The sequence below is a fragment of the Balaenoptera physalus genome (assembly GCF_965194825.1).
Source record: "Balaenoptera physalus genome assembly, chromosome: 3".
NCBI lineage: Eukaryota > Metazoa > Chordata > Mammalia > Artiodactyla > Balaenopteridae > Balaenoptera > Balaenoptera physalus.
In genome coordinates, this window is record NC_138890.1 from 60687225 (window position 1) to 60710679 (window position 23455).

Genomic DNA, 23455 nt, shown 5'->3' on the forward strand with positions numbered 1-23455 from the left:
TCCAAGTCACAGGGGTGGCTGAATGCAGGGACTAGAATGAGGAATTGGGCAGTATGAGTTCTGGTTCCTGCCTGGCCTGGGTTCAAATCACAGCTCAACCACTTCCTGGCTGTGTGAACCTTGAGTAAGTCAATTAAATGTTCTGAGTCTCAGTTTCCTCACGTGTAGTACGGGACTAACAAAAGCCTCTTATAGAATTACTGTATTAGATGAGATCGCACATGTAAAATGCCCCAGCCTTAGTTAGCCTCACCCAAAGTAACCATTCAGGAACACCGGTGACTGTGAGCATCCCCACAGCCAAGGACCACTGATAAGTTTATGGAATCATCCAACAATGCTACGGAATGAGCACTGTGGTTACTCCCGTTTCACAGATTAGCAAACTGAGGCTCAGAGAAATTAAGGAAATTGCTTACGGTCACTGAGGAATACCAGCATGGTTCTTGCAAGAGGGATCCTGGGCAAGACCACTGCTTTGCATCAGGTCCGCCCCATCCCCTGGCCACCGGCCCACGTCTCTGCCTCTCCCCGCAGGTATGTGTCGGCCCTGACCACGCCCGCGCGCCTCTCTCCCGTGGACTTCCATTACTCGCTGGCCACGCAGGTGCCGACTTTCGAGATCACGTCCCCCAACTCGGCGCACGCCGTGTCGCTGCCGCCCGCCGCGCCCATCAGCTACCGCCTGGCGGAGCAGCAGCCGCTCCTGCGGCACCCGGCGCCCCCCGGCCCCGGTCCAGGGCCCGGGACCGATGCGGACATGCAGCGCAGCTACGACAGCTACTACTACCCCGCGGCGGGACCGGGGCCGCGGCGCGGGGCCTGCGCCCTAGGCGGCAGCCTGGGCAGTCTGCCCGCCAGCCCTTTCCGCATCCCCGAGGACGACGAGTACGAGACCACACAGGAGTGCGCGCCCCCACCGCCGCCGCGGCCGCGCGCCCGCGGCGCGTCCCGTAGGACGTCGGCTGGGCCCCGGCGCTGGCGCCGCTCGCGCCTCAACGGCCTGGCGGCGCAACGCGCACGCGCGGCGCGGGACTCGCTGTCGCTGAGCAGCGGCTCGGGAGGCGGCTCGGCTTCCGCCTCGGACGACGAAGCGGACGACGCGGACGGGGCGCTAGCGGCCGAGAGTACGCCTTTCCTCGGCCTGCGTGCGGCGCACGACGCGCTGCGCTCGGACTCGCCGCCGCTCTGCCCGGCGACCGACAGCAGGACTTACTACTCCCTGGACAGCCACAGCACGCGGGCCAGCAGCAGACACAGCCGCGGGCCGCCCCCGCGGGCCAAGCAGGACTCGGGGCCCCTCTAGGGCCCCTGCCGCCCCCTCCGCCTCGCCCGCCCCACTGTCTTTAAGGAGAACAGAGACCGCCGACTGGAGAGAGAAAGGAGGAAAAAAAAGAAATAAAAATATTTTTATTTTCTATAAAAGGAAAAAGGTATAACAAAATGTTTTATTTTCATTTTAGCAAAAATTGTCTTATAATACTAGCTAACGGCAAAGACGTTTTTATAGGGAAACTATTTATATGTGACATCCTGATTTACAGCTTCGGAAAAAAAAAAAAGAAACAACAAAAAAAAAAGAGAGATGGGCCAATTTTTTGACTCTTTAATAGAAACCTATATTGTGGTGCCTTTTGCTGTACGCTAATCTGGAGCTCCTGGAGAGAAGTCTGGGTTGCGGGGTGGGGGAATGTAGGATCCCAAGCTGGCGGGGGTCGTGGGAGGTGGTGGTGGCGAGAGAAAGCAGGAGAGAAGAGGCTGCCGGATTGTGTTCAGGTGGGCGCAAGGCTGGGGGCCCCAAGGAACGACATGAGGTCCGGAGTAGCTTTGCCCCAGTGCAAGATCTGGAGTCCTGGGCCCCCTGAGGAGAGGGCGGGGATCCTAGGTTTGGAGCTAGAGTTGGGGTCAGGTAACGTCCAGGGGGAGACTAAGGCCCAGCGACAGCAACCAGAATGGGGAGGGGGCCTCCCCGCTCCTCACAGCTGCTAAGGGAGGGGGACACTGAGAAAGAGGTCTTCCCAACAGCCTCGGCCCGGGGAGGGGGCAGCTCTGCCAGGACCCCAATGTTCGTGGTTCCTCCTCCCCTATGGCCTCCAGGACGCCCCTCCGTCCTCTGCAGCACCTTCGTTTACAGGTCGTCTTTTCTATTTTACGCCTGCATGTCCTTTGCATTTCAGATTCTTTAGATTGGATGCATGGTCACGCTGGGACCGAGAAGAGCCACTCGACAGTGTATTTGATTCCCCACTTAGCAATAAAGTAACACCATTTTCTTCTCACAGCCCAACTCCCAGCCCCTAGCCCACCTATGACCTCCACTCCCTCTCCAGCCCTGACCTCCCCACCCCCCAAAACTGGGTCCACTGCTAATCTGTCAAAAAAGTAATTGTTTAAAAAAAAATAATCCTAAACAAATGGGAAACCTGCCCCTTGAAATGTCCAAACACCTGACTGTTGACACTTGAACATTTTTATATTATAAATAAAATCAGAAATAACTCATGTTTGACTGCGTGTGCCTAGCCCCCAGGTGAGGAGGGAAGACAGAGGATGAAGACCTGTGATAGAGATGGATGGATGTTGGTGTGGAGGTTGGAGAGGGCCAGAGCAGTCCCTGGGAGAAGAGACCCTCCCTTCAATCTCCCTGCCTTCGACTCCCAGGACAGGCTCCAGCCCTCCTCCCTGTTCTAAGAACGTTCACAAGGTGTCCCCCAGCTCCCACCACCACCCCGCCCCGGCTGCTGGGGAACCTGGCCAAGGGTCTGACACAGATTACTCTGCTTCGAGCTCAGCCTCAGAGCCCTGGCCCAGTTCCTGCCCTGGAGCTACAGGGGCCAGAATAAGGCAAGAGTTTCCGGGCCTAGGTGGGTGAGGAGGGAAGGGTTGTGAGGTTGGCACTGAAGCAGCTGAGGCAAGATGACCCTTGGGGTCTCAGGCATGTCACAGGCAAAGTGTGGACATGAAAAGTGGCATAATGGGTACCCTCAGCTGCCAGGAGGACCACAGCTGCTGCAGCTTGTAAGCCCACAGGGTGTTGGGTTTTTTAATACCCACTTAAAGCCAGGGCCTGTCTAAACTTGCAGTCCCTGACGAAGCGTACATGATTTCAGGCATGGAGGAGGCAGATGGTAGTCCAGGGTAAGCCTTTCCCCTCATTAATTAATGTCACTAAGCCAATGCCCAGCACCAGGAACCATTAGGTTCCAACCAGACACAAAGGAGTCAGCTATCCAAAGAGCTCCGGTGGTTGACGTGTGGGCGTGTGCGCAAATGAGCCCGGAATGTGTGTAGTCAGCTCAAAGACCTACACATGTGAAGGACAGAGAGGCTTAGGGTTGAAAGCGCTTAGGTATCAACAGGGCCTGAGTTCAAATTCCAGCTCTGCCCCTCACTAGCTGTGTGACTTCTCTAGGCTGTACTTGCCTCATCTGGGAAATGGTGATGCTAACACCTACCTCAAAGTTGCTGTGGAGATTATATAGAGAGCCCAGGATGGCTTCTGGCACATGATAGATGTCTATTAATGGCTAATTTGATGATGATGATGACCATATCCTGTGCCTTGCATTCTTGAGTCACACAGAGAGTGGCAAAAACTGGATGAAAGGGAAGTGATGGAGAAAAGTAAAGAACTAGACATGTATTCATGTGGGGATGCTGGGGAAAAAAGTACCTGTTACAAAGAAAAAAAGGAAATTAATGAACTAAATGCTACACAAACCTGCAAATCACTGACTTCTCTAGCCCCTATCTGATGATCTCATCCAGATCCCTGTGCCGGCTCTGAGTTTGCTATTGGCTCTAAAATTTTCTGAGAGCCAGTAATTCCTCTATGTGATTTATGATCTCTGTATGACCCTGAGTAATTCTGAATGACCTCTTGGTGAACCCATCGACCTTTTCATGACCCAGTTTATTGTCCTCATTTGACCCTTCTGAGGGCGTGAGTTGCTATTACCTTCTAAATTTTCACTCAGAAACCACTTCCATGACTCCAATGAGCACACCGACCTCTATGTAACCCAAAGTAATTCTGGATGACCTCTTGGTGAACCTATTGACCTCTATGTGACCCCAAGTAATTCTGAATGACCTCTTGGTGAACCCACTGACCTCTTCATGACCCAGTTTAGTATCCTCATTTGACCCTTCTGAGGGCCCTAAGTTTTTAACCTTCTAAATTTTTAGTCAGAAACCACCTCCATGACCCCAATGAACCCATCTACCTCTATGTAACCCCAAGTAATTCTGAATGGCCCCTTGATTAACTCATTGACTTTCACATGACCCCATTTGGTACCTTCATTATCTGCTCTGGATTCTAAGTTACCTGCTGAGAGTCTAAGGCCAGAACCTAATCAGTTTCCTTGACTTCTTCTCATATCAGCCACCTATTCATTCGCAGGTGTGAACAGAACCTAGGAGCAGGTGTGGCCAGAGAGGCCCCTTTTCTACTCACCTCTCAAATTCTGCCTTGGGGCATCTTTAGTATGGCCTGTCCGGAAGAGGTATAGCCCTGTTAAGTGACTTTCCTACTACTACCCTGTCCCCCAGGAGCACTTAGGACATTCGGGTGGCTTCCTGAGTCAGTTTCCCCACTTCTCCAATTCTTTTTTCTTCTCCCTGCCAGGTCATTTTTGGCTTGTCTCCCCAGCCCTTCCAGAGTCCCAAATGGAAATGGTGACTGTCTGTTCCCCTCCCCACTAGACTGTGAGCCCCGTGTGGACAGGGATCTGGTCAATCTTTTTCTCACCACAGTATCCCCAGCACCCAGCACAGCGTGCAGCACTGTTCACCTTCACTGAATGAGAGGATGGAGGCTCAAGAGACGCCGTCCTCAAGGGTCAGCCCCCAGGAGTCCCTGAGCCCACGGACACTTCCCAGGACCACCAGGTGGCGCAAACCACTTATCGCATCTCACCTGCAGTCCTCCAAGTCTGGATTTGGACAGTCCTGGAAAATGGACATATTAGGGGTAGAGGTTGTGGAGGGAATATGATGGTCCATTAGAATGCAGAAAAAAAATATTAGAACTTTGCTTTAGATTTATTTTCATCTCATCTTTTTAAAATTTCTATTTTTGTGTATGTTTTATAATGTACATATTTTAGTACAGTAGTACATGTATATAATTTACAATAAATAACTATACAATTAAGAAAGTGAACTAAAAATTTTTTTACTGATGGGAGGCACAGCTAGTGCTCAGGGAAGCACACGTGTCTGCAGCGGATGGAGCCTGCTCCTCTGCTTTCACTCACCCACCCTCATGAGGTAGAGGGTGGGAAGCTGACCCCAAACTCAAAGGACCTTTGAGACAGTGTGGAGAAAAAAGTACAGAGAGCTTTTTTATGTTGCCACATTGCTCTTTCAATTTCACTTAAATGAACATTTACTTCCACTCAGCAAAATGAAGGTGCCAGATGGTTTGGTTATAAAATACACTCAGCTGATCCAAATTAAATAACCTGGATTTAAATCACTACATCTCTCCGCAGACTCACAGGTCCCTTGTATCAAATGTGAGTGGGCTTGTAAATGTTGGCTGCTTAGTTGCAAGGTTGGCTTATTAACTAAATATGTTACCACTGAGGTCAAATTGCTGGCCAAACTACAGTAATCTATTTTAAAAATAGAAAGGATTTGCTCATCACAGCTGTATTGAGGGTGCTATCACCCCCACCACTGTCAGTCTGAGGATTGCAGGGTTTAAAGGATGCTTGTCTGTGATCATCACGTGGAAAATTATTCTTCCCAGACATGTCCTTAACTAGCGTTTCTGAGTCACTAGAAGAGTACAAGAAATAGCAACCTAAAAAACAATCAACAACTTGTCATTCCACCTTCTCCCAAGACCAAGAATTAATGGCTTCCATAACCTTCCCCCACCAAACATCTTTGGGCTTGTTGACAAATGGCTATTTGCAAGGCAGAGTGTCTTTTATTCCTGTAGCAGTAGATCTGTACAAGAGGCCACCTCTGGAGCTCAGAGACCCGGCAGCACCAACATAAAGACCAAAATATAAACAGGGCCATGGTCCCATCCCACTCACACCCCAGGATGCCTGTGGGACAGACGGGGCAGCACACACACACACACACACACACACTATTTATTCCAAAGCATTAACTGTAAGAGCAGTTTAAGTCACAGGTCAGCCGGAAGAGGGGGAAATAGGGTGAGAGGAGGTCATACTATCTCTACCTTCCCTCCCAGAGTGTCAGGGCCTCCAGGGGCCAGAGAGCAGCCCTCCTTGCTAACAAGTGCATTCTGAAATAGGCTTTTCCTACCTATTATTTCATCCTCTAACTGATAATCAGTTCCAAAACCATCTCTAAAGGGGTTCCTTATATATATATATAATTCTTATATATATACATTTATGTCCATATAAAAGAAAGCAGTAGTGGCCTCGATGGATGGAAGATGAGGTGGACACACACTTGAGTGGAGAGAGCTTGGCACTGAGGGACAGGCCTGGGTCCTGGGTTATTGCCGGGTGAGGCAGGAGAATGGGGTGTGGTTCCCAAGGCTGCTGAGTGGAGGAGGAGAGGATAGTGCTGGTGGTCTGCAGACCTGCTGCTGGTCAACTCAGAGGAAGGAGGAGGAGAAAGGGTGGGAGTCCAAGCTGAGACCTGGGGTCAAGACCTGCCCTCGGAAACAAGGGAGATGAGGGGAGGAACTTGTGAGAAGAGGAGAGCCTGGGAAGTCAACCACCCTTCCCATTTCTCCAGTGAGATGGCGTCTAGAGCATGCACACAACTGGCCTAGAAAATGAGGCTCTGGGGTGAAGAGGGATGTGAGAGCTGGGGAGAGGGTCGGAGGCCCAGAGCAGCCCCAGGATGCAAGATCGACACCATGAATAGCATCTCCATCTCCTTGGCCCACAGGGCTCTCCACACCCCCCTGGCTGCCCAACAACTGCCTGGAGCTGATCCGAGTGGCCCCTGGCTGGAATTGTGCTCACTGAGCCCTCTGGGGGCATTGCCTGCCTCTGGGACCTGCCCATCCATGCCAGCTAAGTATCAGGCCCAGTGTTATCCCTCGTGGCTTTGCTGCCGGTCACAGTTCCATGGCCCTGGCTGAGGGCAGGGCTCGAGTGTGTCTTGCGGAGAGAAGGGTCATCCCCCTCCAGGGTGGCCAGCCGGGCCTCAATCCACTCCAGGTCATCTGAGCCCACTTTGATTTTCACAGCCAGGAGGTGGATGTAGGTCTCATAACGGCTTTTCTGGGGAAAGGGCAGAGAAAGGCCAAAAACAAAGTCAAAAGACAAACAACAAAATGAGAAAAAAATGTATCTTATATGACAAAAGACTAATTTCCTTAATATTTAGAGAGCTCTCACAAATCAATAAAAAGGAGATAAACAACCCAATAAAAAAAAATTAGGCAAGGGACATGCACAGAAATTTCACTCATAATTTTTAAAAATCCAAATTAATTGGCAATGACTTATTGGATATGATACCAAAAGCACAGACAAGAGTGAAAATAGACAAATGGGATTTTATCAAAATTTAAAACTTCTCTGTATCAAAGGACACAGTCAATAGAGTGAGAAGGCAATCTACAGAATGGGAAAAAAATATTTGCAAATCATAAATCTGGTAAGGGTCTAGTATCCAGAATATTAAAGGGATAAAAAACCTCCTACAACTCAACAACAAAAACACAGCCCAATTTCAGGATGGGCAAAGGACTCCAATAGACATTTCTCCACAGAAGATATACTAATGACCAATAAGCACACCAAAGGATGCTCAACATCACCATTCATCAGGAAAATGCAGATCAAAACCACAATGAGATATCACCTCAAACACATTAAGATAACTACTATCAAAACAAAAACAAAACAGAAAGTAACAAGTGTGTTGGTAAGGATGTGGAAGAACCGGAACCCAAGTACACTATTGGTGGAAATGTAAAATGGTACAGCTACCGTGGAAAACAGTGCGGCTATTCCTCAAAAAGTGAAAAATAATATTACCATACAATTCAGCAATTCCACTTCTGGATATAAAAGCAGGACTGAAAGCAGGATCTCAAAGAAACATTTGCACACCCATGTTCATGGCAGCATTATTCACAGTAGCCAAAAGATGGAAGCAACCCAAATGTCCATCAGTCGATGAAAGAATAGCCAAAACGTGGTATACAAATACAACAGAATAGTATTCAGCCTTAAAAAGGAAGGAAATTCTAATGCATGCTACAACAGGGATGAACCTTGAGGACACTGTGCTGAGTGACACAGGCCAGTCACAAAAACATAAATTCTGTATGATTCTATTTATATGAAGTACCTAGAGAGTAGTCACACTCATAAAGACAGAAAGTAGAACTTTGGTTGTCAGGGGCTGAGGCTGGGAGGAGGGTGCTGAGGAGTCTTTGTTTAATAGTTACAGAGTTTCAGTTTGGGAAGGTGAAAAGGTTCTGGAGATTGGTTGCCCAAGAATATGAACAGGCTGAACACTAGTGAACCATGTACTTAAAAATGGTTAAGATGACCAATTTTATGCTATGCTTTTTAACCACAATTTTTTTTAAAAAAATTTAATCCAAATTAAAACAGCAATAAGACACCACTTGTTAAACCTATCAGATTAATGAAGATTATGTCCAGTGTTGGTGAGGGCCTGGAGAGAGAGGCACATTCATGAGCTATTAAAGGGGCTATAAATTGGTAAACATTTAGGAGGGAGATGTGGCAGTGTCTGAGGCCTTGACTCTGAGCTTCAGGCCCTCACCGCAGTCCCAGGGGAGGCAGGGACTAAGGGTCACGAGACCCTGTTCTCACCCAGCTCTGTCACAGGAGCTGAAAGACCCTTCATTTTGGGCTTCACCTCCCCTACCCTTCATTCACCCCACCACTCCCCCCACCCCCAGTTAAGCCAGGCAGGGGGTAAGAAAGACCAGGGCTCTGGAGCCACAATCAATTGCCTGGGTTAGGATCCTGGCTCCTGCACTTCCTGTGTCACCTCAAGCACGTGATCCAACCTCTCCAAGCTTCAATTTCCCCATCTGTAAAATGGGGACAATAACAAAACCCACGTCACAGAGTTCATATGAGGATTAAATCAATCAATACAAGGGAAGTGAAGAGAATCACACCTGCCAATCAGTGTGGCTTTTTTTACATCACAGAGAGAGTAAAATTGAGAAGACTTCCGAAAGCTATAAAGTGTTATGCTTTTCAAAAGGTCAGGATCTATCCTGGGAGCTCTCCTCTCTCCTCTATGCTGCAGTAGAAAATCAGAGTGGAAATCTAGAGACTGAGAGGGGCGACTTCCCACTCTTCCTGCTCCAAGGGCTTCCAGACTTGGTCTCAGCCTCTCTTGTGTCTGTCCACCCCCCTGATGCAGGTAGGTCCAAAATGGACAAGTGGTTCCTGCCTTCCTCCCCCAAGTCCACCCCGCCATCCTTCACCCAACTGTGGGGCAGAACCAGGGGAGGGGGCAGAGACAAGATGGAAAGGAGGGAGAGCTCAGAAGGAAAGACCAAGGTGCTCTGCTTGATAAACCTATGTGAAAGAGGCACATGAGACACAAGGGGGGAAAGTCACGTGGAGAGGGCTTATGAGTTCTGTGGTTTGGTCATAAAAACCTCCCGAGAAGCTGGGCCTATGGGGAAAGGGGAGGTGAGGATGGGGCTTGGAGAAAGATGCAGAGGGGTGACAGGGGTCTCTGGTAGAGCCCTTCTGGTGCTCTTTGAGAGACATAAGTGAGGGCACAATTGTTTGTACAGCTGGACTGTGCAGAGATTGGCCCACAGGAGACCACCGTCCACGACTGCCTCAGGGGAGCCCCCCACAGCAGGAGCCCCTGGTCAGGGAATGATGTGGAAGGCAGGAGCTGGCCTCTTCCTCCTGCTCCAGCCCTGTCCTTCAAAACCCCTCCTTTGAAGGGCCCACCTCAAACGTGAGATAATGCTCCTTCAGCCGGTTCTCCTCAGCCTCCTTGGACTTGATGCCCCGCTCGACCGGGTGACACCTGTGCTCAGCCAGCTCTGCAGTCACCTGCCTCAACTTATTCTCATGAGAACGCAGCTGCTCCTCCTGCAAAGACAAGTCATGGACTGTGAGGTCCCACTCTCAGGAGGTCATAGGGCTGTCCCACCAGGAGCTGCTTCACCAAAGGGAAACTGAGGCCTGGCCAGGGTCGTCAAATACACAGGGGCAGAGCCGGGTCTAGGCCCAAGGGAGCGTTCCGCCGCTGCCTTCCTTCCTCCCCTCCTGCCATTGGCATCAGCTCTCCTAGAGCCTCCCCCGCAGGCTCAGGAGGTGAGAGACCCTCACACTGTGTGTGGACGCAGAAACTCCCTTACACAAACACACAGTCACCCAGACACAGCCCCTGGCTCCTATGAACCCTCAGATGCACACAAACCCACTGGACCAAGGGGCAGCCCGGCCTCGGCACCCCCTGGCTTCATACGATGCACACAGTCTCTCACATTCATGCCCGGACACGTCTGATGGCCACAGACCCAGGATCACCCAAAGACACTCACTCACAGACAAGTGCACAGTACACCCCAGCCATCACAGCACAGCCAGACCCCTCTGTGCCATGCAGGCACTGGGCTGCATGCATTTGTGTGGGGGGGTGTGTGTGTGTGTGCAGACACAAGTATGGTGTAGGTGTGGGTGCACAGCACGTGTGTATACACATAAACATGCGTGTGCTTGAATGGTATGTGTGCACGTGGGGGGAGTGTGCACCGCTTGCACAGCCCCAGGGGCTCTGTGGAGAAGATCCCGGACAACGGCCCTGACAGGAAGGGAAGTATGGCGCTGCCCCTGCCCTCTACCTCACAAGTAGTGGCCCACCATTTATCCTCTCCTCTCAAAAAAAAACTCTGAAAAAATGGAGTATTAATGAGTAGGAGTTTTTTAAGGACTACAAATAAAATATTTAAGGGTAGGTGAGGGCAGCAAAAGAGCCCTGGATGAAGGGACAGCCAAGTCTCACCTGTCGCTCGCTCCCTGTGACACACACATTCCGTCCCATTCGTCCCAGACACACATTATGCCCACAGACCACAACCACATCCGCAGGACACACTGCCACTGGCACACCCAGGCCACCGTGCGGTGTGTGGCCTCGGTCTCCCCATCTGTAAACGGGGGTGGGGTGCGGTGGAGATGGAGGAGAATATCTGCCCCTTCGGCTTGTCTCTTAGCCCAGGACCAGGCGCCGGATAGGCGCTGAGGTGAGGGCTGTTGAATGGGGGACCTGGCACGGCAGAGGCAGCTTGGGGAGGTGGTGCTGTGATCCCAGGAGCTTGTACCTGGCAGAGGCGAGTGGTGCAGGAGGGCAGCAGGGGCCGACAGAACTTCTTCATGGAGCTGACAGCAGCTGGGAAGGCGGGCGCCGAGAAGATGGCAGCCACCAGGTTGATCCTAAGGATCCAGGACAGCATTTCTTCCTTGCTCCTGGGGACAGGAGGGAGGGGAGAGCGCACTGGCTTCTCACAATAGGACTCCCTATCCCACACCCAGCACCCAGTACCCAGCACCAGCCTGGCACAGAGAGGGCATGAAGACCTCCGTGTAAGTGGGCAAAGGAGTGAGGGAGGATGGCAGGATGGGGGCTGGATGGGCCTGGCCACATCTGTGTAGGGAGCTCCCCTTCTGTCCCAGCTCCCAGGCAAGACCTGGATTTTCATGTGAAAATAAAGCTGCCCAGCCGGGTTCAGAGCTAACGGCCTGGAGCTAATGAGTGTGAGACCAGCAGGGGATGGTTAGAGGCAGCTGGGCAACTGGTCACCCCCACTCGGCCATCTCGTCCCTGCCCCACTACCTGGCCCGGCACGTCCACTCCTGTCCTGAGAGCTCACTTACCAGCCTCCCCCATTTTAAGCTCATCTGACACATGAAACCCCAATCTCAAGTCACAGGAGGATGGAGTGCAGGGGAGTGGAAAGAAGGTCTTACGGAGAAACTGTAGGGTGAGTCTTTTGCACCCATCCCCCTGACTTTAAGTGGAGGATGATAAAGATCCCATCTGCCCTGTATTTAGGGACTTCAGTGCACATCAGAATCACCTAGAGGGCTTGTTAAAACACAACTGCTGGCCCATCCCCAGCGTTTTTGATTCCGGAGGTCTAAGGTGGGACCAGAGAAACTGCATTTCTAACAGGTTGTTCAGGAGACGCTGAGGGGACCACACCGGAGAACCACTGTTGCTGGGGAGGGACCCAAGCTGTTTACGGATACACTCACTCTCATGGCTGCTGTGCAGGGGAAGCTAAGGGCGCCTCCCCCGAGGTGGACGAGGCGAGGGGATGGGGCAGGTCCTGAGCCCAGGGTGGGAGCGAGGGTGCTCCCACTCCTACTTACGGCGCCTGGAAGAGGAAGACCCTCCAGTCGGCTGTCTTCAGCTTCAGCACATTGGACTTCTTGCTGTAGTCGGAGGCCCTGGTGGCCAGAGCATGGTGCACACGAATGGCGTTCTTCAAGTCGCCCTCAGACAGGGCTTTGTCAGGCCTGTACTCATCCTGGACAGGCCAGGGAGGGGGTGGGCAAGCCTCTGTCATCACCAGGCTCTGGCTTACTGACCCGTACTTCCTCCACCCTCACTGTCCCTCCCTTTTGCTCTCCTTCTCTCTGTCCCTATACATCCCACCATTATTCAGCTGCTGCCACTCTGATGCCATGCCCACCCCAACAAGACTCACCAGGCACTCCTCCCCAGTTGGTCTCAGAAGCCTGAACAGGCCTTACACTGGGTGTCCTCTGAACCCCTGAACATTCAAAAGACCCCTCCCTGAAACCACCAAAGCCCTTCGTGAGCCCAAGTAAGGGCTTTGATGGGGGAGGACCCAGAATCTGCCTAAGCCCTAGGTCCTGCCCGGGACCCTCTGGACACCATAAGGCAGGGGCTGAGCTGGCCCTTTCTGGGTAAGGACTCTGGGGTAATCTCTCACCTTCTGCAGGTACAGAATGGTCCCTTTGAGCACCGCGTAGAATTTCTTCCAGCCACGCCTCCCACGGGGTGCTGGGGAGGGGGGCACGGGTAGTGTGGCCACAACCACCCACCCCGATATCTCTTCCCTTGTGTCCCCTACATATCTGCCTGCATGGGTATTACCAGAGGAGTGGCCAAGGGGGTGCGGACCCCTCTGGACTAGCATCCCTCCCCATGCCCCTTCCCCGCCTGACACCCACTCCTCTTGCCATCCATGTCGGCGTGAGTCTTCCGGGTCAGCACACCATGCTTGTAGGTGGTGGCGCTGAGAGCCTGTGGGACATCCAGGAAGGGGTTGCTACCATCCAGGATCCGTGTCACCTTCTTTGTGCCTGTCCCAAACTTGTCATCCACCAGCTCAGACAGTGATTTCCTCAGCTCATCTTCATCACTAGGAAAGTACTAGACCTGAGTACCACCTCCACGGAGGCCTCATCCCCACGTCAACATGCCCTCTCCCCAAAAAACACTCCTTTGGAAGCCAGTTAGAGGTAAAGAGCAGAGATAAGGAGGTTCCAGTTCCAGACCATAGGTCCAGACCTTTGTCCCCTCCCCTGAGTCTTCAATTCTGACATCTCTCCTCTGAGCTTTGATTTTTGGCCTCCAAGCTCCAATCTTCACCCTTGATCACAAAGCTGGAGACCTTACTACCTTCAGGCTTCCTTCCTTGTCTTCCTTCTCCTCTCTGAAAGCGCAGCCCCAGGGAGCTGTAACCCATGGCCAGACTGCCCAAGCCCCAGGGACATGGTGAGGGAGGGAAGGTCAGTAGATGAGGCCCGTAAAGTCTAGGTTCCCCAGCCTAGGAGCCCTGGTATAAGAATGCCAGCTCTCCCCAGTTGGGTTGGGGTTCCTAACAATCCCTGCCTGGGACCTCTTCATGGACCCAAAGACCCAGGCTGCCCTGGGGAGTACAGCAACTCCCCAGTGGAGTGGCAACTTTCCTCAGGAGGCTGTTAGTCTCCCCAGTCAGCAAGGTCACCACACCTCTTTCCAGATGGCTGGGCACCTCCAGGTCTCACTGCCCTCACAGGGGAAGAAGTTAGGGGGCAGTCATCTCTCTCCATTGCCAACAGCATCACCACCTCAACATGGTCAGATTACTGGAGTTGTAAATGGACTCATAGCTCATGCCTGCCTACCTCCCCGAGGGGAAAGAGCTATCATCATTGGGAATAGTGGCAACATCCCCTGAACAGAAAACCTGTTGTGAACATCATGAAACTAAACTCACAGTTCAATCTATTCCATAGCTGTAAACATTGCACACTTTTTATCAAGACAGAAAACAAACCCAAAGGGGAACTCAACACCAGGAGCTGGCCAGCTGGCCAGGGGTCACCAGGGCACTGGGTGGGAGAAATCAGCACCATGGAGAGTAACTGGCGTGACTTCCCAGTACCCCCAGCCACTCCCCCTCCCCCCTCCCCGTAATTCAGTCTCCCCATACCTGTGCCCATGGGCACTACTCACATGGCCCATTCCAGCTTTTCATTCTTGATGGAGTTGTAAAGGGTCTGGGAGAGGGGGAAAAAGAGAGAGAGGAGTTCAATGAACAGTCAAAGAAATCTCCATCTAGCAATGTGGATGCAGTGAGGGAGCATCTTTTCAGCCAGTGGGGCAAAGTAGGTGTTTGATTCACACTTATTTATTGGATGGGTGAATAAATGGGGGATGGGTGGGTGGATTCGTTTTTAGATGATTGGATAGACTTGAGGATGAGTGGGTGGATGGGTTGGTAGGTAGGTGAGTGGGCAGGGAAATGGGTGAGTGGATGGGTGGGTGAGTGGATGTGGAGTGTATATAGGGGACTGTGTAGGAGTGTATGTGTGGGTGATGGGTGAATGGGTGGGTGTATGGGCAGGTGAATGATTGAGTTGCCAGGTGGGTGGGTGGATGGAAGGATGGGTATATGGGAGGATGGGTAGATGGGTGGATGAGTAGACAGGGAGTAGGTGGGTGAAGGGACTAGGATTATTTGATCTTACTTACAAAAACACTCTTAAGTGCTTCCTGACAGTGAAGAACATAATTATGGTAAGAACAGCGATGGAGGCAATGTTTATTTTTTGACCTCCGGACTCACTATTCAACTGCCCACCTGATATCATCAGGTCCCTCTAACTCACTATCTAAAACTGAACTCATCATCTACCCCCCAGAAACCTGCTCCTCTTCCTCCAAGGTGGAGAACTGACCAGGCTTGAAAGGCCAGAGTTCCACCTTGGGCTTCAGCCTCAAAAGAAAATTAGATTCCTGGTGATGTTGAAAGAATGAGTGGGCTTTTCCCTGTGGTAATGATAATGATGGTAGTGGTGAAGGTGGTAGTGGTGATAAAGGTGGTGGTGATGGTGGCGGCAGCTGTGACAATGGGTGGCAAGTTTGAGGATTACCATGACAGCAATAATGATAGTGGAGCACTAAAAACAAATCTCACAGAGCCCACCCTTCTGCCTAACTCAGGGAACACATAACAGTCACATGTTGAGCTGGATAGTCTCTACCTCTGTCCCAAAGTCATCACGACCCTGACCCCAGAATTAGGAATCTGGACCATCAGGATTTAGTGGGCAGAAACCTCTCTCCTCTTCACCCACCCTGGACACAGCTGGGGCCATGGGGACCCTTAGCAATTTATACCTTCAGCAGGTCTTTGGCAAAGTCTTGTCCGTCATTCAACTGGTCCAAGTTGGCAATGAATTGCTGGCAGGACATCTTCTTGCCAATGTTCTGTAATGGAGAAATGGTTCTGCCTGAGAGTAGGGATGGAGGTTGGTGTGGTCCCCACACCCTGCCCTGCCCGGCCAGAAGGGATGAGGCAGCATCAAGGGCAGTAATGAAAAAAGACTGCCTGGATTTCCCTTTGTCTCCCAAGAGTTTACAAAACTCTTTTTCACATTCAAGATTCTATTTGATCCTCAAGCATCATGAGAGGTTGGGGTTCTCCTCAAACCCAGATGAAGGAGTCAGGTTAGATGATGTATTGTAATAGCTGACATTTGCCAGGTGCCTAGCATGTTCCAGGTATTGTATTCAACATGCATTATCTTATTTCCTTCTCACAACAAAGAGAAGGTGAGGTGGGTGTTATTATTATCCCCACTTGACAGGTAAGGAAACTGAGGTGCAGGAAGGTGAAGTGACGTGCCCATGATCACACAGCAAGGAAGTAGAAGGGCTGAGTGTGTCTGACACCAAAGCCCGTGCTCTCACCCGCTACTCCATGATTAACTCTCCCAAGGTCACACAGCACCAGGACTTGAACCCAGGCCTCTTGGCTCCTGAGCAGAAGCTCTGTGTATTCCGTCACAACTGTCTCACCCTCTCACCTGTACAGAGGGGCGGCAAGACCTCCAAGAGGTAGGTGAAGTGAGGGAGAGTTTGGTCTTAAGAGAATCAAAAATCAATTTCCACCAACACACATGGGTACCCCATGCTGAGCTGCACTGGGACCAAGGGAGCCCAAGCAGATGGTTTCACTCCAGGAGGCACAAACAGACAAAGAGCTGGTAATGACTGTACCCCAAAGTTCTGCCTTCGTTTTTTAACCAATGATTAGAAGAGGGGCTCCAGCCCTCCAAACCCAACATCTGATGTGCATACTTTCAGACTTGCAGTGTCCACGTTTGACGAAAGACTGGTGGCACTTCACCTTTGAGAAGACGAAGACCCTTGAACACTAGATATTTACTGGTGTAGGATTTTGTGGATTTAGGTTTGCTATAAGGCAGTGTTTCCCAAGATTCACCTACAGATGGGAATAGGAATTCCCCTCAGAAAAGGATTTCATAATCAAATAAGTTTGTATGTTTCAGAGTTTTTAAGGTGCTTCTGTGTGTTAAGAGTCTCCAGGGAGAGGATTCCATGTACAGTGTCTCAAATTTATTGACCTTGGCACCATTTTAGCAAAGATTCTATTAACATCATGTGGGACATTCACACACCACAGAAAATAATTCAGAAAACAATGATAGAAAGCTTTATAAGTAGCTGACAAGCAAGAATTTTCTATACCTTTCCCAAAGGGTTAAGGAGAAATGACATATGTGTGCCTTAATATAGTATGTTTCATAAGTCTATGTGTATATTTTACATGTACATATATGTATTATATATACATGTATATAGTCATTTATGTGTACATTTGTAATTGAGGAGTATGAGGGTAATTTTGATAATATTGCCTGAGTTCCACACACACTGAACATTCCCCAGCCATCAGTCAGGGGTGCAAAATCAAAAAATAACCAGGCAAGATTTCCAATCCTAGTAATGACAGACTATCTTATTGCAGATAAACCTTCCCATCAGAAACAATTGCTGGGCAAAGAAGGGAAACATGGAGGTGGTGAGGCTGACTAGGAGCAGCTTTCCTCTCTGAAGCATTTGTCAATTCTCAAGCAGTGGCCAAAAGGGTGAGCAACTGAGTGGTCAATAGGACTAGAGAACAAAAATTGGAATTCAGGGCCCACCAAGGACAAGGGGCCCTGGGAAACACTCTGGGCATACTTCAGCAAAACACCTGAAATTAAGAAAGGAAGGAAATTCTTCAGACAGAAGGAAAGCTATCTCAGATGGAAGCATGGAGAAGCAGAAAGGAATGAAGAGCAACAAAAAGGGTGGCTAAGTCTAAATGAATATTGACTGTGCAAAATAACAATAATAAAGTTTTCTGGGGAATAAAATATAGAAAGAGATATACTATTTAAAAGGATGACAACAGTAGTATGTAAGTTGAGAAGACAAATAAATGAAGTTGAGGCATTTTAAGGTTATTTCATTTCCCAGGATGTGGTAAAAAGTACTTTAATAAGTCAGGGATGCATATGGCAAACCACAAAAAGAATTCTAAAAGAATTCACAAATAACAAGCTAACAGGGGAAAATGGAATTCTAAAAAACACTTAAATAATCCAAAAGTAGGCAAGAAAGGAGAAAAAAAAAAAAAAGCAATATAGACCAGATGAGTCAAAGAGAAAACAAAGAGTAACCTGGTATGTTTGAACTCAAATATATTAATAATTCATTAAATGGTACAATTAAAAGGCAAAGATTAATAAACACCTCTTAAATATAAAGGGACAGAAATCTTGGAAAAAGGATAGAAAAAAGATATACATGCAAACACTAGCAAAAGAACTCCAGTATAACTACATTAATAACTGACAAAATAGACTTAAAGGCAAGAAGCATTACTAGAAATAGAGACATCTCATAATGATAAAAGGGTCAATATACCAGAAGATATAAGCATCCTAAATTTGTATACACCTAATAACACAGTCTCAAAAGATAAAAGACAAAAATTGACAGAAGTAAAAAGAGAAAGACATTCACAATCTTGGTTGAAGATTTTAACACTGCTTTCTCAGTAACAAGAAGAACAAAAATACTAAGCAATTAATTTGTTAATAGCAATCAATTAATTAATGCCAACAAATTAGAAAACCTAGATAAAATAAACAAATTCCTAGAAACACACAAACTACCAAAACTGGCTCAAGCAAAAATAGGAAATCTGAATAGACCTAAAAAGAAGTAGAGATTCAATCAGTAATCAAAATCCACACAAAAGAAAAGTCTAAGACCAGATGGCTTCACCAGTGAAGTTTACCAAACATTTAAAGAAAAATTAACACCAATACTTCTTAAGCTCTACCCAAAAATTGAAAAAGAGGGAACACTTCCTAACTCATTCTATAAGGCCAGCATTACCTTGATACCAAAACCAGACAAAGAAATCACAAGAAAATAAAACTATAGAACAGTATCCCCTATAAACATAAATGTAAAAACCCTCAACAAAATACTAGCAAACAGCAGCATATTAAAAGGATTATGGACTTTCCTAGTGGCCCAGTGGTTAAGAATCCGCCTGCCAATGCAGGGGACACGGGTTCGAGCCCTGTTCCAGGAAGATCCCACATACCGCGGAGCAACTAAGCCTGTGCACCACAACTACTGAGCCTGCACTCTAGAGCTCGCAAGGCACAACTGAGCCCACGTGCCGAGAGCGCATGCTCTGCAACAAGAGACGCCACCACAATGAGAAGCCTGCACACCACAACGAAGAGCAGCCCCCACTCGCCACAACTAGAGAAAGCCCGTGCGCAGCAACGAAGACCCAATGCAGACAAATAAATAAATAAGTTTCTTTTTTTAAAAGGATTATATATCATGACCAAGTGGAATGCATCCCAGGAATGCAAGGGTAGTTCAACATATAAAAATCTATTAATGTAATACAGCACATTAATAGAAAGAAGGGAGGGAAAACACATGATCATTTCAATTGGTACAGAAAAAGCATTTGGCAATATTCAACACTTCTTTCATGGAAAAAAAAGAAAAAAACACTCAACAAACTAGGAATAGAAGAGAACTTCCTCAATGTGATAAGAGGCATTTATGAAAAACCCACAGCTAACATCACACGCTCTAGTGAAAGACTGAAAGCTTTCCCCCTAAGGTCAGGAGAAGGCAAGAATACCCATTTCCCCCATTTCTATTCAACATTGTACTAGAAATTCCAGCCAGAGCAATTAGACAAGAAAAATAAATAAAAGTCCCCCAAATCAGAAAGAAGTTAAATTATCCCTATTCACAGATGAAATTATCTTATATACAGAAAATCCTAAAAAACCCATCAAAAAACTATTAGAGCTAATACACAATTCAGTAAAGTTGCAAGATATAAGATCAACACACAAAATCAATTACATTTCTGTATGTTAGTGATGAACAATCATAAAATGAAATTAAGAAAACAATTCCATTTACAATAGCATCAAAAGGAATAAAGTACTTAGAAACAAATTTAACCAAGGAGGTGAAAGCCTTGTACATTGAGAACTAAAAAAGGTTGCTGAAAGAAATTAATGACATAAATAAATATAAGGACATCCTGTGTTCATGGACTGGAAGACTTAGTATAGTTAAGATGGTAATACTTCGCAAACTGATCTACAGATTCAATACAATTTCTATCAAAATCCCAATGGCCTTTTTTGCAGAAATGTAAAAGCTTATCCTCAAATTCATATGGAATTGTAAGGGATCCCAATAGCCAAAACAATCTTGGAAAAGAACACTTTCTGATTTCAAAACTTACTACAGAGCTAGACTAATCAAAACAGTGGGACACTGGCATAAGAATAGATATATAAATCAGTGGCATAGAATTAAGACTCCAGAAATAAACCCATACATCTATGGTCAATTGATTTTTTTAATTGAGTAAATTTGACATGTAACATTGTGTAAGTTTAAGGTGTACACTGTGTTACTTTGTTTTTCTGTTGTTGGTGTTTTTTGTGGGGGGGGGGGCCACACCATGCAGCACGTGGGATCTTAGTTCCCCGACCAAGGATCAAACCCATGTCCCCTGCATTGGGAGCATGGAGTCTTAATCACTGGACCACAGGGGAAGTCCCTACACTGTGTTACTTTGATACATTTATAAACTGTAATGCTATGATCAATTGATTTTTGACAAGTGTACCAAGACCATCCAATGGGGAAAGAATAGTCTCTTCAACAAATGGTGCTGGGACAAATGTGCTGGGAAATTTGAATATCCACAGCAAAAGAATGAAGTTGGACCCTTACCTCACACCAATACAAAAAGTAACTCAAAATGGATCAAAGATCTAAACATAAGAGCCAACACCATAAAACTCTTAGAAGAAAACATAGGGCTAAATCTTCATGACCTTGTATTTAGCGATGGTTTCTTAGATATGGCAACAAAAGAAAAAATAGATAAACTGGATTGCATCAAAATTTAAAACTTTTGTGCCCCAAAAGACACCACTGAGAGAATGAAAAGACAATCTATAAAAAGGGAAAATTTTTTCTAACCATATATCTGATGAGTATAGTATCTAGAATAAATAAAGAACTCTTACAACTCAACAACAAAAACACAAGCAACCCAATTAAAGAAAAGCAAAAGATTTAAATAGACATTTCTCCAAAGAAGATATACAAATGATCAATAAGCATATGAAAAGATGCTCAAGATTACTAATCATTAGGTAAATGCAGATTAAAACTATAATAAGATATAACTTGGCTATTATCAAAAAGCAGAAAACAACAAACGTTGGTAAGGAGGAGAGAAACTGGAAACTTTGTGTACTGCTGGTGTGAATGTAAAACGGTGCAATCATTATGGAAAACAGCATGGTTGTTCCTCAAAAAGTGAAAAATAACATCACCATATGATCCAGCAATACTGCTTCTGGGTATATACTCAAAAGAATTAAAAGTAGAGTCTCAAAGAAATATTTGCACACCCATGTTCATAGCAGCATTATTCACAGTAGCCAAAAGATGGAAGCAACCCAAATGTCCATGAGCAGATGAAAGGATACACAACATGTGGTATATACATACAGTGTAATAGTATTCAGCCTTAAAAAGGAAGGAAATTCTGATACATGCTACAACATGGATGAACCTTGGGGATATTATGCTAAGTGACATAAGCCAGCCACAGAAACAAATTCTGTGTGATTCCACTTATATGAGGTATGTAGAGTAGTAAAATTCACAAAGACAAAAAGTAGAATGGTGGTTGCCAAGGGCTGGGGGGCAGGGAATGGGGAGTTGTTCAATGGATAGAGTTTCAGTTTGAGAAGATGAAAAAGTTCTGAAGACTGGTTGCACAACAATGTGAATAGACTTAATACTACTGACCTGTACATATACAAATGGTGAGGATGGTAAATTTTATGTAATGCATATTTTACCACAATTTTTTATTTCTTTTTACAACTTTAAATAAAAATTATAAAACCCCCCAAAATGGGCAAAGTATCAATACCTGAATAGACATTTCACCAGAAAAGATATACAAATAGCCACAAGCACATGAAAATATGCTCACTATCATTAGTCACTAGGGAGATGCAGATTAAAACCAAAATGAAATACCACTTCATACCCACTAGAACAGCTATCATTAAAAAAGAAAAGAAAGAAAGAAAAGAAAAGAAGTGTTGGCAAGGAGGTAAAGAAATTGAAACCCTTACACATTACTAGTGGGAATTTTAAATGGTTCAGCCACTATGGAAAATAGTTTCACAGTTTCTCAAAAAGTTAAACATAGAATTACCATAAGATGCAGCTGGTCTACTCCTAGGAACTGAAAACAGGTGTTCAAACAAAAACTTGTACACAAATGTTCAGAGTAACACTATTCACAATATCGAAAAGGTGGAAACAATCCAAACATTCACTAAAAGACAAATGGATACACAAAATGTGGCATATCCATTCAATGGAATATTATTCGGCCATAAAAACAAATGAAATTATGACACATGCTATGACATGGATGAACCTTGGAAACATTACACTAAGTGAAAGAAGCCAGATACAAAAGGCTACATACTATATGATTCCATTCACATTAAATATCCAGAATAGGCAAATCCATAGAGACAGAAAACAAATTAGTGGTTGCCAGGGGCTGGAGGAAGGAGAGAATGGGGAAATACTGTGAATGGGTACAGGGTTTCCTTTTGGGGTGATGAAAAAGTTCTGGAACAAGAGAGTGGTGATGGTTGCACACCGTGTGAATGTACTTAATTGCACTGAGTTGTACACCTTAAGCTAGTTAAAATGGTAAATTTATGTCTTGTATATTTTACCATAATAAAAAAATCATTAAGGATATACAAGATTTTTACAACACAGTTAAAAGACTTGACCTTATCAACACATAGAACATTACAACCAACAACTCCAGAATACACTTTCATCTGCTAAAATCAATCTCTCTCTGGATGGGAAAGTAAGATAATCAACTGCAAAAAAGTGAAATCATATTGGGTAAATTATCTGATTTAAAATATAATAACAACAACAGCCAGGCAAAAAGACATGTACCAGAAAAGAAAAAGAAAGAGAGAAGGGAAGGGAAAGGAAGGGAAGGAAAGGGAAGGGAAGGAAGGGAAGGAAAGGAAAGGAAGAAAGGGAGAGAGAAAGGGAAAGAAAGAAAGAAAGGAAGAAAGGAAGAAAAGAAAGAAAGAAAGAAAGAAAGAAAGAAAGAAAGAAAGAAAGAAAGAAAGAAAGAAAGAAAGAAAGAGAAAGAAAGGAAGGAAGGAAGGAAGGAAGGAAGAAAGAAAGAAAGAAAGAAAGGAAGAAAGAAAAAGGAAGAAAGGAAGGGAGGGAGGGAGGGAGAGAAAGAGGGAAAGAGAGAAGGAAAAGACGTGTGTCCAGAAACTCCAAAGGTGAACTGACATGGATGATTTGGGGCCTCCAAGTTTGCAGTTCCTCCTTTCCTCCCACCACCATTTGGATCAAAAGGGCCTCCCTGCTGCCTTGACCCTCAAAACTGTTCCCACAGCTTCTGTCTCCAATCAGAAAAGAGTTATGGTTGGCCTGGCCACAGCCCCATTCCAAGGCCTTTTCCACAGGTCTGGCGTGACCTGCCTGCGCAGCCCTGGGGTCCGAACAATCCCAGCCTGTCTTTAAGTCT

The 23455-nt window shown here is 46.9% G+C and overlaps 2 protein-coding genes across 10 annotated transcripts in view; one reads left to right on the top strand and one right to left on the bottom strand.

Moving 5' to 3' along the window:
- The window catches only part of NRG2 (neuregulin 2), a 180060-nt gene extending 177558 nt beyond the window's left edge, over window positions 1-2502 (top strand). For 6 of the 7 annotated variants that reach the window (XM_082454116.1, XM_082454111.1, XM_082454113.1 and 3 more), the window contains one exon: window positions 538-2502. In XM_082454116.1, the coding sequence (XP_082310242.1) occupies window positions 538-1306 (769 nt within the window). In that variant the 3' untranslated portion in view covers window positions 1307-2502. The remainder of the gene's footprint in view (window positions 1-537) is intronic. The other variant, XR_014261656.1, reaches the window with a different exon arrangement.
- Window positions 2503-6095: 3593 nt separating this feature from the next.
- Window positions 6096-23455, bottom strand: part of PSD2 (pleckstrin and Sec7 domain containing 2) — a 69074-nt gene continuing 51714 nt past the window's right edge. For 2 of the 3 annotated variants that reach the window (XM_082454109.1, XM_082454110.1), the window contains 8 exons: window positions 15610-15698; window positions 14443-14486; window positions 13173-13363; window positions 12932-13002; window positions 12345-12502; window positions 11294-11438; window positions 9915-10058; window positions 6096-7229 (listed from right to left, as the gene is read on the bottom strand). In XM_082454109.1, coding sequence (XP_082310235.1) covers window positions 7020-7229; window positions 9915-10058; window positions 11294-11438; window positions 12345-12502; window positions 12932-13002; window positions 13173-13363; window positions 14443-14486; window positions 15610-15698 — 1052 coding nt within the window. In that variant the 3' untranslated portion in view covers window positions 6096-7019. Of the gene's footprint in view, window positions 7230-9914; window positions 10059-11293; window positions 11439-12344; window positions 12503-12931; window positions 13003-13172; window positions 13364-14442; window positions 14487-15609; window positions 15700-23455 lie in introns of all 3 variants that reach the window. The other variant, XM_082454108.1, reaches the window with a different exon arrangement.